Source organism: Chiloscyllium plagiosum, chromosome 3, assembly GCF_004010195.1.
Source record: "Chiloscyllium plagiosum isolate BGI_BamShark_2017 chromosome 3, ASM401019v2, whole genome shotgun sequence".
Taxonomy (NCBI): domain Eukaryota; kingdom Metazoa; phylum Chordata; class Chondrichthyes; order Orectolobiformes; family Hemiscylliidae; genus Chiloscyllium; species Chiloscyllium plagiosum.
In genome coordinates this window covers 50,558,115-50,574,222 of record NC_057712.1, presented here as the reverse complement: position 1 = coordinate 50,574,222, position 16,108 = coordinate 50,558,115, and the positions used below count along the sequence as shown (strand labels likewise).

General features: G+C 40.4%; 1 protein-coding gene across 1 annotated transcript in view; it reads left to right on the top strand.

Annotated features, from left to right (window-relative positions):
* Positions 1–16,108, top strand: part of col9a1b (collagen, type IX, alpha 1b) — a 149,970-nt gene that overhangs the window by 120,087 nt on the left and 13,775 nt on the right. The window contains exons 27-29 of the mRNA XM_043681717.1: positions 1,171–1,203; positions 14,466–14,612; positions 14,730–14,784. Coding sequence (XP_043537652.1) covers positions 1,171–1,203; positions 14,466–14,612; positions 14,730–14,784 — 235 coding nt within the window. The remainder of the gene's footprint in view (positions 1–1,170; positions 1,204–14,465; positions 14,613–14,729; positions 14,785–16,108) is intronic.

Sequence of the window (16,108 nt, the reverse complement as noted above, 5' to 3'; positions counted from 1 at the left end):
CAGCTTCATCCCCTCCCCCACTCACCTATTATACTCTATGCTACTTTCTCCCCACCCTCACCCTCCTCTAGCTTATCTCTCCACGCTTCAGGCTCTCTGCCTTTATTCCTGATGAAGGGCTTTTGCCCGAAACGTCGATTTCGCTGCTCCTTGGATGCTGCCTGAACTGCTGTGCTCTTCCAGCACCACTCATCAGAAGCTATCTTCCATCCCATTCTCCCATCAGTATGCCTTCCCATTTCTATCATTTGGGAATTCAGGGGAAATCTCTTTATCTAGTGAATGTCTAAAATGTGGAAATAGCTGCTACAGGAAGTGGTTGAGGCAGCAATATGTTTAAGTAGACTTCAGTTGAGTTACATGAGGGAGAAGGGAATAGAAGAATTATACAGGGGTCTTAGTTCCCAACTGCCTACCCCTCTTTTGTGGCTATGTTCATAGCTGGGTGTCCTCAGAGAGAGGGCTTGTGGTGTCTACCAACACTCTCCCTGCTTTCAGAGAAAAGTGGGCACCATGGAGAAGTGGAGTGCTTTTTCTTCCCTTCTAACCCCATTTTGATTTATCCTTCTCCCTCTCTCCCTACTTCTCCCTCACCTTTAATGGTCTGAATTACCTTTAATGGGCTTTGAAGAAAGGTCACTGGACCTGAAACATTAACTCTGCTTTCTCTCCACATATGTTATACTGGTGGTGGTTAATAGATGAAAAAAAAAGCATGATTTAGTGATGGAGCAAAAAAGACAAGTGTTCAGTTGTGTGTAAGAGCACTTCTAGATGTAAAGAAAAGTTATGCCAAATGGGTGGAGGTGCAGAGGGGTGGCAGATATTATTTGAGTTGTGTGCCTGTTTGTATGTGATGTAGTCCCAATGTAAGTGAATCACAATACACTTATAGTCAAGAGTATACATTTAACTTTATACCACTTTACAAATTGACATGTTTTCAAAATGCATATTCATTACCAGTGAATCATATTTATTAAAAATTGATGCTATTTTGTTTTATTACTTTCCATGGCTGTTAGAGCACTAATTGTTTCAATTATTGCTGTTATATCTGTGTTTGAAAATGTTGTCACACCTGTATAAAGGCATTTCAGTTTGACAGAGGATAGATAACTCATTTTTCTTTCTTTATTTGTTACAACTCTCCATCTTGCTTTAATTTAGGGTGATCAAGGAAACGCTGGTCCCAAGGGTTCTGTAAGTATTGTAAACATTTCTGCTTCAGTACTTTCTTCATTAACACTTTGAGAGCTGGGGCTTTTTAGGTGACAGAATCTGAGAGTTTGAGACAATTTTATTGATAATTTAATTCAGTCCAAGCATGTAGGCTAAACAATGTTACCCAAGGAGGGGTGATGAAGGTTGTGATACTAAGTTGTACTGTGATCACATGGGGCAATTTGACTTGGTCTGCTTCTGACTGTTACTTTTACATTTTCTCCTGGTTAGCAGGACCTTGTGAGATTTTTGTCATTGTGTCTACTTGCTGTGTATGCTTTTGTGGTTTGTATTTGCTTTCTGTCATTTTGGGGGAGGAACATGAGCTTGGCATTTTGCTTCTGTTGTCTGTTAATTCTCTTTTTTTATGTTTATACATACTAAATGTATGCAAATTATAGGTCCTTGTTTAGTTCAGTTGGTTGGAGAACTGGTTTGTGATGTAGATTAGATTCCCTACAGCGTGGAAACAGGCCCTTTAGCCCAACAAGTCCACACCGACCCTCCGAAGAGTAACCCACCCCCCTCTGACTAATGCACCTAACACTACCGTCAATTTAGCATGGCCATTTCACCTAACCTGCACAACTTTGGATTGTGGGAGGAAACCGGAGCACCAGGAGGAAACCCATGCAGACACAGGGAGAATGTGCAAACTCCACACAGACAGTTGCCCAAGGCTGGAATTGAACCTGGGATGCTGGTGCGGTGAGGCAGCAGTGCTAACCACTGAGCCACCATGCCACTGATACCAAAAACACCCTTATGTCCTCTTCACAGCTGCTTTCCTTCCGAAAAAAAACCAAAGAACTGTGGATGCTGGAAATCAGTACAATTCCTGCACTGACTGAGGCTACCATATGGACTCTCCTTTCTAACTTCTCCTCTTGCTTGAGGTGTGGTGACCTTCAAGTTAAATCACCACCAGTCATCTCTGTCTAATGAGAAAGCAGTCCTATGATCCTCTAGGGTTAGGGTGACTTTGGTGATTGTGGCTATGTAACCACATAGGTGCTGTTATATGTATTATAAATTTATACACTAAGTACCTGCTAAGTGGAAGAAACAAACACCATTTAACAGCTGGTTTTTACACACTTGGCAAGAATCAAATGTTTTTCTATAGATTCAAATTTTATGTCAGGTCACTTCTATGCGCTGAAGTCACAAGGCACTGCAAATGCAGTTGAATGCTTTGTGCTTTTTACATGAACAGTTTGAGATCGTGGAGTATTTTTGCAAACATTGGATGGAAGTAATCCTTGTGACCAAGCTGGGAGTAGGAGGTATGAAATTGGATGCGCTGGCAAAGGCACGTTGGGGGAATTGGTGATGGGAATTGTCACATCGTTACTAGTGTTTTACCAGTGATTGAGAAGCTGATGGCTAGCCTGTCCGCTCCTGCCCATCAGTTAAAAGAGAGCCAATGGACTTTAGTCTAGAGACCCAAAGTGATATTCTGGAGACCTAGGTTTGAATCCTGCCATGACAGATGTTGGATTGTGAATTCAATAATAATCTGAAATTAAGAGTCGAATGATGATTGTGAATCCATTGTCGATTGCTGGAAAAAACCCATCTGGTTCATTAATGTCCTTTAGGGAAGGAAACTGCTATTTTTACCTGGTCTAGTCTAGATGTGACTCCAGACCTACAGCAATGTGGTTGACTTTTAACTGTCACCTGTGTGATTAGGGATGGGCAATAAATGCTGGCCTAGCCAAAGATGCCCTTATCCCGTGAATGAATTTAAAAGGTTAGTCTTTGGAATTAATTCCAAAGACTCATGATCCGCAGTGAAAAAAACTTCCACCTCATTCCTGTTTTAAATGGGTGACTTTGTATTTTAAACAGTGATCTCTAGTTCTAGACTTTTCCATAAGAGGAAACATCCTCCCCACAAGACCACTCAAAATCTCATCTGATTTAATCCAGTCATCTCTTGCCCTTCTAACCTTAAGCAAATACAGGCCCAACCTGTCCAACCTTTCCCCTGAGCCAATCTGCTGATCTGCTTTCAAAGTATGTCCATCCTTCCTTAAATAAGTACACAATGTTCCAAATGAGCCTCATCAGTGTCTTCTATTATTGAATTATAGTCATGTTCTTTTGTATGCAGGTTTCCTCACAATAAACAATAAATTTCCTAATTATTAGTTATACCTGCATAGTAGCTTTCTGCAATTCATGCATGAGGTTATCCAGATCCTTCTGCATCTGAGAGCTCTGTAATCTCTTATCATTTAGATAATATGCTGTTTTATTGTTCCTGCCAAAATGGATAATTTCACATTTTTTCATATTATACTCCATTTGCCAGATTTCTATGCACTCATTTAATCTATCTATGTCCCTGTGTTGTCTTCACAATTTGCTTTCCTACCTAAAAATAATCAAAGAACTGTGGATGCTGGAAATCAGAAAACCCCCCAGAAAATGCTGGAAAAACTCAGCAGATCTGGCAGCATCTGCAGAGAGAAAGTAGATTTAACGTTTCAGTTCCACTGACCCCTCTTCACAATGGGTCTGGAAAAGGGTCACTGGATCTGAAACATTAACTCTACTTTCTCTTCACGGATGCTGCCAGATCTGCTGAGCTTTTCAAACAATTTCTGTTTTTTGTTTTTGCCTTCCTGTCGAACTTTAGGTTGTCAGCAAATTTAACAACTATATCTCCTGTTGCTTCATCCAGATCATTTACAAATGACCACAATTACAAATTATAAGCATTTAAAGTCTAGTATGGATCCCTGTTGTACACCATATATCTCGCCAACCTGATAAAATCTTATAATACCTATTCTTTGCTTATTAATATTCCAGCTTCTATCTATGTCAATATGCTAATAGACCATTCGGTCCTTTGGTCCTGCTTCGCCAATCAATAGAATCAAGATTGACCATCTAACTGAATAGCCTATTCCAGCTTTTCCCCGACATCTTTTGATCCCTTTAGCTCCAAGTGCTATATACGACTCCTTCCTGAAATCATGTGATATTTGGTCTCAACTGCTTTCTGTGGTCACAAATTCCACAGACTCACTACTCTCTGAATGAAGAGGCTTCTCCTCATGGCAGTCCTAAATGGTTTACCCTATATCCTTAGACTGTGACCACTGGTTCTGGACTCCCCTGCCATCAGGAATATCCTTCCTGTGTCTACCTCATCTAGTATTGTCAGCATTTTATAAATTTCTATGAGTTTCCCCCTCATTCTCCTGAACTCCAGCGAATATAATCCTAACCTATTCAAACTCTGCTATACATCAGTGCCATCCCAGGAATCAGTGCGGTAAACTGTCTCGATAGCAAGAACATTCTTCCTCAGATAAGGGCATCCAAACTGCAAACAGTACTCCAGGTCTGGTCTGTACAATTTCAGCAAGACATTCTGGCTCCTGTCAAATCCTCTCACTGTGAAGTTAAACATACCATTTGCTTTCTTCACCATGTGCTGTTCCTGCATGCTTACTTTCAATAACTGGTGTACAATGACACTCAAGATCTTGTTGCACATTCCCTCTCTCAGTTCATTGCTGTACGGATATAATCTGCCTTCCTGTTTTTGCTCCCAAAGTTGATAACTTCACAATCATTTACATTATACTTTATCTACCATGCATTTTCCCACTCACTCAACTTGTCCAAATTACGCCAGGACATCTCTACATTGGCCTTAAAATTCACCCTCCCACTCAACATTGTGTGACCATGAGTTTTTACTTTCTAAAATAACCTTTTATCAAACACTTTATCAAATTCCTCCTGGAAATCTAAGTATAGTATATTGACCAGTTCCCTTTTATCTACTGTACATTATCAAAAATCTCTAGCAGAATGGCTTTCACAAAACCATGTTGACTCTGTCCGATTACCATGAACTTTCTAAGTTCCTTACTGAAACTCTGTTAATAGCTTCTAACATTTTATTTAATTGTAACCTTTATTACCCATCACTAGTTGTCCATGAGAACGTGATGATGAGCTGTCTTTTTGAACTGCTGCAGCCCATAGGCACACCTACAGTGCTGTTAGGGAGGGAGTTCCAGGATTTTGACCTAGCAACACTGGAGGAAAGGTGATATATTTCCAAGTCTGGATGGTGAGTGACTTGGAGAGATACTTGAGGTTGATGGTCTTCCCATGTATCTGCTGCTTTTGTCCTTCTAGATGGTAGTGATCATGGGTTTGGAAGGTACTGGAAGGTCTAAGGAACTTTAATGAATTTCTGCAGTGCATCTTCTAGATGGTAGACACTTTGCTACTGAGTCTCAGAGGTGGAGTTAAAAACAAACAAAGAACAAAAAACAGTACAGATCATGAACAGGTCCTTTGGCCCACCAAGACTGCATCCACACATGATGCTTTTCTAAGCTAAATGATTCATGCCTTTACATGGTCTGGAACCCTCTATTTCTTGCCTATTCATGTGTCTGTCGAGATGCCTCTTAAATTTTGCTTTTGTGTCTGCTTCTCTCAATTTCTCTGGCAGCACATTACAGTCTCCGTGTAAAAAACATGTCTCAATCTTATTTAAATGACCTCCCCTTTTACCTTAAACCTATGTGGCTTAGTAATTAAAATTTCTGCTTTGGGAAAAAGACTCTGTCTATCCATTTTATCCAAGCCTGTCATAAACTTTAAACATTTATGAGGTAGTCTTACACCCTCCAACATTCAAGGGAAAACAAATCAAGTTTGTCTAATCACTCCTTATAGCTAATCCCGTCCAAACCAGGGAATGTCTGAGTAAAACTTTTCTCCACTCTGGCCAATGCCTCCAGATCATTCTGGTAGTGTGGCAACTAGAACTCTCCTCAAGATTCCAAATGTGGCCTAACTAAAGTTCTATGCTGCAGCATGACTTGCTAAATTGCCCTGACCGATGAAAGCAATCACTTATCACATCACTTATCGTCATTATCGTCACCTCACATTTTCTGTATTAAATTCCATCTGTCTTCTGTCCAACCAAGTCTCCAGCCTATTCATATTCTGCTGTAGCCTCTGGCAATCCTCCTCTCAATCCACAGCTCCCCCAATCTTTGTATCATTATAAATTTACAACTCAGACAATCTATATTCTCCTCAAAATCATTTATATATGTTACAAACAACAGTGGTCCCAGCACTGATTCTTATGGAATATCACTGGCCTCTATGGAATATCCTTTTTGAGAAACACCTTTACACAAATCTCTGTCTTCTATGACCAAACCAATTGAAGAATTATCCAGACTCAAAATGTTAGTTTGCTTTCTTTCCATGGATGCTGTCTGATCCACTGTGATCTTCAGCACTTTTTGTTTTCTGTATCCACCTTATCAGCTCAATGCAGATCCCATGTGACTTCACATTTTGTATCAGCCTGCTGTGGGTCCTTCTCAAAGGCCTTGCTAACATCCATCTGGACGAAATGTACTGTTATCTTTGTCACTTCCTCAGAAAACTCAATCTGGTTTGTGAGACCTGACCTCCCTTGCACAATACTGTGCTGCCTGTCACTAATAAGTCCATATTCTTCCAAATGTGAGTAAATCCCTAAATCTCTTCTCTAATAATTACCCTATCAATGATGTAAGAGTCATGGCCTCTAATTTCCCAGATTATCTCTATTGCCTTTCTTAAATAAAGGAACACGATTGTCTATTCTCCCTTCCCGGGGAATCTCTCCTATGATGAAAGAAGATATAAAGATTTCATACAAGGCCCCAACAATTTCCTCCCTCACTTCTGGGAGGGATGCCATCAGTTCCTGAAACTTGTCTACTTTAATGCTTTTCAAAACACCAAACCCCTTTTTTATATCGAATTGTTCTAGAATGTCAACATACCTTTTCTAGACTCACCAAGCACCCTGTCCTCCTTCTTTGTGTATACCAATGCAAGGAATTCATTAACGACCTCAACCATATTTCTTTCTTTGGCCTTGAGTGGACTTACTGTTTCCCTTGCTGGATAAGTCCTTCAAGGTGTCCTCCCTCTTTACAGCTGTGACAATCTCCCCAACCTTTTTTATACCTCTCTCTACCTCATGAAAATATATAAATCCTGGAATGTTAAGCTGCTAGCCTTGTCCCTTTCTCAACCAAATCTCTGGAAGAGATATAACATCATAGTTATATGTACCAAACTCTTAAGTTCATCTGCCTTACCTCTCATACTCCACATGTTAAAACAAATACACCAGACTGCCAGACCTGCCATGTTCAGTAACCTCTCCTTGTCTGTTCTTCCCCTTCGCCTTACTGACCTTGGTCTTTAACTCCGCCTTGGTTATTTCACTTGTTGACCCACTGCTGTGGTTCCTATTTCCATGCTACACTACTTTAAACCTTCCCAAGTGACATAAGCAAACCTCCACTGTAGGTACAACCTGTCCTTCTTGTACAGGTCCCATCTGCCTGAAAGACATCCCAATGATCCACATATCTGAAGCGTATCCTCCTACACTATGTATTCGTTAGCCATGTATTTAACTGCACTATCATTCTATTCTTGGCCTCACTGGCATTTGACGCAGAGAGTAATCCCAAGATTACAATTCTAGAGGTCCTGCTTTTCAACATACTACCCAAACTCCCTGAACTCCCTTTGCAGGACTTCACTCTTCCTGCCTATGTCATTAGTACCAATATGTACCATGACTCTGGCTGCTTTCCTTTCCATTTGAGAATGTTTTGTGCTCACTCAGAGACATTATTGACCCTGGCACCTGGGAAGCAACAATTTGTTCCTGGAGGAACAAATTACTGCAGATGCTGAAATCTGTACTGAAAACAACAAATTCTGGAGACTACAGTGGGTCCATGGAGAGAGTGCAAGCTAACGTTTCAACTCTAAATGACTCTCCATCCTGGAGTCTCTTTTGCAGTCATAGAAACTCTGTGCTTCTGACCACAGAGTCCCTTACTACTGCTCCACTACATTTTGATTCTCCTTGTTGTACAATTATGATGCTACTGCTCTGATTGCCCTTGTCACCATCCCCTGATAGGCCACCCCCCACAACAGCATCCAATGTTAATTATGTTGAACATTGTGCAAACATCGACGAAAATCCCCATTTCTGACCTTATGCTGGAAAGATGGTCATTGATGAAGTGGCTGAAGATGGTTGGGCCAAGGACACAACCCTGAGGAACTCCTGCAGTGGTGTCCTGGAACTGGGATAACTGACTTCCAACAACCAAGGAAGTCACTCTCACCTGACCTCTGGAATTCAGCTCTTTTGTTTGAAACAAAGCAGTAGTGAGGTCAGGAGCTGAGTGGCCCTAGCAGAGCCCAAACTGGGCATCAGTCAGCAGGTTATTGCTAAGCAGGTGCTGTTGGTAGCATTTCTAATGATACCTTTCATCAAGTTATATCCCCAAAGGATTTTCTGATAACTGGGAAGTCTAGCATTAAGGGTCACAGATTAAGAATACTGACGATTTGCAACTGGGCTGATGAAAAGTTTTTCACCCAATTATATGCCTTTGAAATTCTTTGCCCCAGAAAGCAGTTGAAGCCTAAACATTAAACATTTTCCAGTAGGAGTTGGAAATAATTCTTAGGGATAAGGGAATCACAGATTATAGAGAGAAAGTGTGAACCATGTACTGAGTTAGATGATGTTTTCCTATTTTCAATATTTACATGTTTACTAATGATCGAGAATAGACTGATGGGGAGATAATTTGTTGGGTTGGATTTGTCCCACTTTTGTGTACAGGACATACCTGGGCAATTTTCCAAATTGTTGGTAGAGGTCAGTGGTGTAACTGGACTGGAACAGCTTGGCGAGGAATGTGGCAATTCTGGAACACATGTCTTCAGTACTGTCGCCAGAACGTTATCAGGGTCCATAACCTTTTGGTATCCAGTGCCTCCAGCCATTTCTTGACATAGTGTGGAATGAATTGAGTTGGATGAACACAATGCCTGTGATGCTGGGGACCTCTGGAATTTCCTCCCCAGATGTCTGCCACTCCATGTGTATTGAACCATTCTCTAACATAGTTGCTGGTTCACTACAGCCAACTCTGCTTTCAAGCCCTCAAAACTGCATGGTTTTGGATTTAAGAAGATATTCTCACATCGATTTCTCTCTCAAGCTTAACATGGTGCTTAGAAGCATCTTCACCATGAGAACATTAACTAATCCTGCCTCATTGCAGAATACCAGATGTAGTATAGCCTGCTGTCTGGTCAGTTTCAGAACTTGCTGTTTTAAGGAACGATCCCAAAAAAAATTCTATGAAATCCTTATTTAGACCACCATTACCCATCTGACTTTTCCAGTCTATATGTCTATATGTCCCATGATTATTGCCATACCTTTCTGACAAGCTGTCACTATTTCTTCTTTTGTGGTCCACTCTACTATTTTGTTACTTTTAGGTAGCCTCTACACCACTCCCACTTGTGACTTTGTGCACCTACCATTTCTTGTCTCTACGAAAACTGTTCCACTTTTGGTTTCCTTAACTTAGGTCATCTTTCTGTATTGTGCTGATACCATCAACAATGAAAAGATCTACCCCTCTGTCTTTTCCTAGCTTCTTGAACTTTCTAAATGTTCTGTATTCTTCAAGATTCAGGTTCCAACTCATGTCATCCTGAGACCTTGTCTTTGTAATGGCTATCGGATCATACTCATTTATTTATATTTGCAGTGTTGGTTTGTCTGTTTCTTGATGAAGGCTACCTACATTCAGATACAGGGCCATTAGTATCATTGTATTCCATTAGTATCCTCTGATCTTATGTGTTGATTTACTCTTTAAAAAAGGATCAATATTCTTAAGTCAACTAGTAGCTAATAAAAGAAAAACAAGCAGTTAAAGTTCTGATTTAAAAGAGTCAAATCCTCCACTATTTCTGTGACTGCAAATATCCTGACAAAAATAATTCCACATTTTAGAAGTTCAACCTAAAGCTTGAGCTGATCTCAGGGATACACAGGCTTGAGTTCATATCATACTGCCAACAGGTGAAATAATCAATTGATTTGTAGGTAGGTGTAAATGCAAAGGTACGGAATGTGATTTCATCAGTGTTAATGTAGCTGATCGTTGCCTGTACACCCACTAATTCCTTGAGAAAAGGACTGCTAGCCAAATGCGAAGAATAAAGGCACAATTTGAAACATTTATAGCAGGCTAGTAGCACGTAAATGTGCTTGATTCTGGGGCAACTATTGCAGCCATCAACATGTTGACTGTGACATTGAAATCTTGCCTGTGATCTGATTTATCTCCCCACACAAAAACAGTGCCCAGCCATTTGTGACTTTTACAGTCTATATTCGACAAGAGGATGCTGGACTAAACTGTGCAAGAAATCCAGTTTTCCAGGGAAAATCAAAGTACAATACTGAGCAGCAAGTGAAGGAGAGTTGACCAATGGTCTGATATTAAAACTATTTCCAAACATCCATCTATAACAAACACACACATCAAAAGTCGAAGAGGTAACTGTAACAACAAAGTTAGCAAGCCCCAATCATACAGGCACATGGTCAATTTGACATACGATGTGAATGCCATCAGGCGAGCTGAAACGTTTAGATCCTTTAAATATTTATCCCTAAATAAATGGACAACACATACTAAATGTCAAGGTTGACACTAGTGAAATTAGACATATCATGCTTCTTACACAATCTGTAGAGGTCTACAGCACAGTAAAAGGCCCTTTGACCCATCACATCCGTGTCAGTCAAAAACAACCACCTAGTCATTCTCATCCCATGTTTTCAACACTTGGCCCATAGCCTTATATGCCTTGACCTCACAAATACAAATATAAATATTTATTACATGTTGTGAGGGTTTCTGCTTCACCCACCCATTCAGACAGTATGTTTCAGATTTCCACCACATTCTGGGTGACAAGGGTTTCCTTCACATCGCTCTAAACTTTCTGCCTCCTACTCTAAATCCTATACACTCTGACGATTGATCTCTCCAGCAAGAGGAAAATTTCTTCCTGTCTACCCAATTTATGCTCCTCAAAATTTTATAGATCCCAGTCATGTCCCTTCTCAATTTCCTCTGATCTAAGGAAGACAACTTAATCTGTCCAAGCTCTCATTTATTTTTAGAGTGATACAGCATAGAAACCTTCTCCTCATAATGGAAACTCTTCAGCCCAGGCAGCATCCTGGTAAATATTCTCTGCAATCTCTCCAATCCTATCACATCCCTCCTATAATGTGGATTCTAGCACTAGACACAATACTCTAAAGCTGTGGCCTAACAGACATTTTATACAATTGAGTATAGCCATCCTGCTCTTAAACTTGATGCCTTGACTAATAAAGGCAAGTATACCATCTGCCTTCTTAACTACTTTATCTATCTGCCCTGTTATCTTAAGGCACTGATGTACATGTACACCAAGGTCCCTCTCATCCTTGGTTATACTCAGAATCCTACTGTGCATCTTGTATTCCTTTGCCTTGTTTGTCTTGCCCAAGTGCATCACTTCACATTTATCCAGATTAAACTCCATTATCTATTGATCAGTTCATCTGTCTAGCTTGTATATATCCTTCTGTGATCTAAGGTTATCCTCCTCACAATTTACCACCCCACTGATCTTTGTATTGTCTGCGAACTTTCTGATCAACTATCCTAGACTCCAGTCTAAATCATTTATATAGACCACAACAGTATGGGGCCTAACAGTGACTCCTGTGGGGCCCCAACTGGACACACGTGCAGCCAGAAAACACCCCTCAATCACCACCCTTTGCTATCATTCTCCCATGTAGGACCTGATCAAAGTCTTGCTGAAGTCCAAGTAGACTACATCAAAAGTAATTACTATCATTACAAATCTGGTTGCCTCTTTGAAAAATCTGGTTGCCACTTCAGAGGGTTGGTGTGGACTGGCTGGGCCAAATAGCCTGTTTCCACCCTGTAGGAATTCTAATTCTGTCTCTCAGAATGAGATATATTCAAGAAACTGGCACAATATGGTTCAGTCCATGAAAAGAAAACTAACTGCTTACATGCTCTGTAAAATTCTAATATGCCTCATATGTTGGACTCTTGAAACCATTACATCAAGGAAGCTTTTATTATTATCTACCAGCATGCATGGATCTAAATCTTATTACAATTCACAGCTTAATAAACCCATAAATTGCAACACCAAGGATCCCATACTGCAGCATTAAGTCTATACATCACCTGACTACCCTTGCTTCAGACCATTTGATGCTAATGGTAACTTTTAAGATGATGCAGTGTTATACTTGAAACATGCTGCTTAACCCAGGATTCACTCTCCTTGCAACTGCACCATTAACATTCAGGATTATTTCAAACTGGATTTGGATTCCTTGCTACAAAAAAACCCTGCAAAGTTGGCCATCTGACTGATTGATACAGCTCCACTAATTGTGTATCGAAGAAAGACAGCCCAAAGATACTCCTGAACTTTATTGATGGGAAGGATTAAGCAGTTGGGGGGTCTTATGGAAGGGGTAGGGAGGGGAGGGAATGAAATTAGGAGTCCAAAAACAGAAGGAGCGTCAGGACCCTGTATTTCTCCCTTGGGTCCTGGTTGGCAACATGTTCCTTCAAAATGTTCAAGAGCAAATTGGGGAGAAAGTGACAAAGTGGCACTTGGTGAAGAGCTTTTATGGAGAGCAAGTACAGATACAAAGGCTGAATGTGTGTCTCTGTACTACAATGACTTTATGGAAAAGAGAATAGGTTTTCAAAGTGAAATGAAACATTGACCCACAGTATTTAGTTCTTGGACCACTTTTGTTCACAAAATTACTTATAACAGTGATTTTCATATAAGCAACAAAGAGACAGCTGGAAAACTTCAGCAGGTCTAGTAGCATCTGTGGAAAAAAGCAGAGCTAATATTTCAGCACGTCCAGTAGCCCTAGAGGCTTTGGAAGTGTCACTGGACCATAACATTAATTCTGATTTTTCTACACATGCTGGCAGATCTGCTGAGTTTTTGCAACAATTTCTGTTTTGTTTCTGATTTCCAGGACGACAGTTCTTTGGTTTATTTGGCTATAAGTGTTTCTTTTAACAGTTGAGGAGACAGAGAGTTAAAATAATAGACAAAAGAGTTAACAGTGATATGACAAGAAACATTCTCATTTGTGAGTCTGAGAATGTGATGATGGCAGGTTCAGTCAAATCGTTAGAGTCTAGAAAGTTCTCCCTCAGAGTGTAGTGGAGGCAGGTTCACTCGAGTGGTTGGGATCTGGAATCCACCACCTGACAGTATGTTGGAGGCAGGCTCACTCGAGTGGTCAGAGTTTAGAATATACTGCCTGAGAGTTTGGTGAGGCAAGTTCACCTGAGTGATTGGGATTTGGAATGCACTGTCTGACAGTGTTGGAGGCAGGTACACTTGAGTGATTGGGATCTGGAATGCGCTGTCTGAGTGGTAAGAGTTTGAATGTACTGCCTGCTGGAGACAGGTTCAACTGAAACATGAAAAAGAGAATTTAATAATTATCTGAAAAGAAAACCTGTGCAGATTTAAGGGGAGAAGGCAAGGGAATAGTACTGGGTGAATTGTCCCTTCTGACAGCATGCAGAGACATGATAAGCCCAATAGCCTCCTTACATACTGGAACCATTCTGTCAATTCTGCGAGCTAAAGATCAAAAACACCACATAGTGGTTCAGTCTGCAGCCAGCTGATGTAAAGCAGTCAGTATCTCTGTGGGGAGTTCAAATAGAGCAGATATTGTCTTTCATGTTATGTGATATTACAGATCCAAATCTTAAAAGAGCTGAAGAGTACCAACAGATCATGACAATGTGATTTGACAAAAATAGAAATTGCTGGAAATGCTCAGCAGGTCTAGCAGCATCTGTGGAGAGAAATCAGAGTTAACTTTTCAGGTTGAGTGACCCTTCCTCAGAACGGAGGAAAGACAGCTCAACCTGAAATATTAACTTTGATTTCTCTACACAGATGCTGCCAGACATGCTGAGCTTTTCCAGCAATTTCCAATTTTATCTCTGATTGACAGCATTTACTGTGTTTTTTATACTGTAATTTGACAGTTGCATACTCTGGTTTAAAAAATGTAAAGATTGCAGAGATCAGGAAAATATTACTGAGTAATCACGCAGTGAAGGTAAGGCGATGCTGATTTCAGTATAGCGAAAGTACACAGACAATAAATTAGAGACTGCTGTCAAGTGAGCAGAATTTGTACTTTGAAAGCTTCACTAATACTGATTTTTTTTTTCATTTCAATCTATCAGATTGGCAAACCTGGTGAGGTTGGACTTCGTGGTAAAGATGGGATTCGTGGTCTGCCAGGTGTACAGGGTCCCCATGGTGCTATCGGAGCACAGGGCCTACAAGGAGATCGTGGACTTCCGGGCCTACCTGGGAGACAGGGTCCATCTGTAATTATGAATACAGTTTTAGGTTTAATCACGCTTCAAGGCATTATCACATTTACTCAAGTTTTGAGTTTTGTTCTGCCTTTCTTCTAATCCTTCTTTTGAACTGATCCTTCCTAGGGCAAGGAGCCAACAGACCAACACATTCGACAAGTGTGCATGAGAGTAATGCAAGGTAAGAACTTCACTCTCACATTGAAATGTACTTACATCATCTGCTGTTCTGAAATAAAATGCAAGATTTTTAAACACAATAAGTTGTGGAATTCCAATGGTTCCTCACTTCAACCCTTTCTTACAACCTACCTCACCCAGACTATAGACAGGTTAATATACCATAAATAACTTGCAATATGCACAGCATGATGTACCATAACTAACTTGAAATATACACAGAATGTATACCATAACAAATGGAATGTTGGCCTTTGTTTCAAAGGGAATGGAGTATAAAAGTTAGGTAAGTTTTGCTGAAACTGTATAAGGCACTTGTCAGACCACTGCTGGAATATTGAGAGTGGTTTTTGGTCCCATAAATAAAGAAAGATATGTGAGCATTGAAGACATTCCAATAAAGGTTCACTAAGCTGAAACAAGGTCGGGTGGCATTGATGTATGAGGAGAGGTTGAGAAGGTTGGGACTGTAAGTGTTGGAATATAGAAGAATCAGAATTTGAAACATAAAAAGTTTTTAGATGACTTGATGCTGTAGATGTGGAAAGATTGCTTCCCCTGTCATTGAATCTAGGACCAGAGAGCATAATCTCAGAATAGATTATGGTGAGATTAGTATTCCATGGAAAATGGAATAAACTTCAAACAGATCTAGCAACTCAAGGCTGGGCATCAATTCTGGGCTGGGCACTGTGGGCCATACGTAGCAACAGAATTGTACTTCAACACAGCCTAATAACTCATGGCCTGGCATAGTCCCCCACTCAAGCATTATCATCTAGCCAGAGGATCAACCTTAGTTCAATGGAGAATGCAAGAAGGCTACCAGGAGCAGTACCAGACATACAAAAAATAAGAAGTCAACCTGGTGAAGCTACCAAAAAGACTTACCTACATGCTGAACAGGGTAAATAGTAGGTCATAGATAGAGCTAAGGGATTCCACACCCAAAAGATCACTTCTAAGCTTTGCAGTCCTGCCACATAGTGCTGGGCAATTAAACAACTCATTGGAGGTAGAGCCCAGATATTCATATTCACAACAGTACAAAAGATAAGGCTGAAGCATTCACAGCATTTTCAGCCAGAAATGGGTGCCCCCCATCTCAGCTTCTACCAGAGTTCTCCAGCATCACAGATTCCAGTCTGTAGTCAGTCAGTAGCATTAACATTTTGAGTCTGATATGATACTTCTTTAGAATTGAAGAGTCATTTCAGACTCAAAATGTTAACTCAATTTTTCTCTTTCTACACATACTTCCAGACCTGCTGACTTTCTCTTTGTTGTGCTTGTTTCAGATTGGCAGTATTTGCACTATTTTCTAA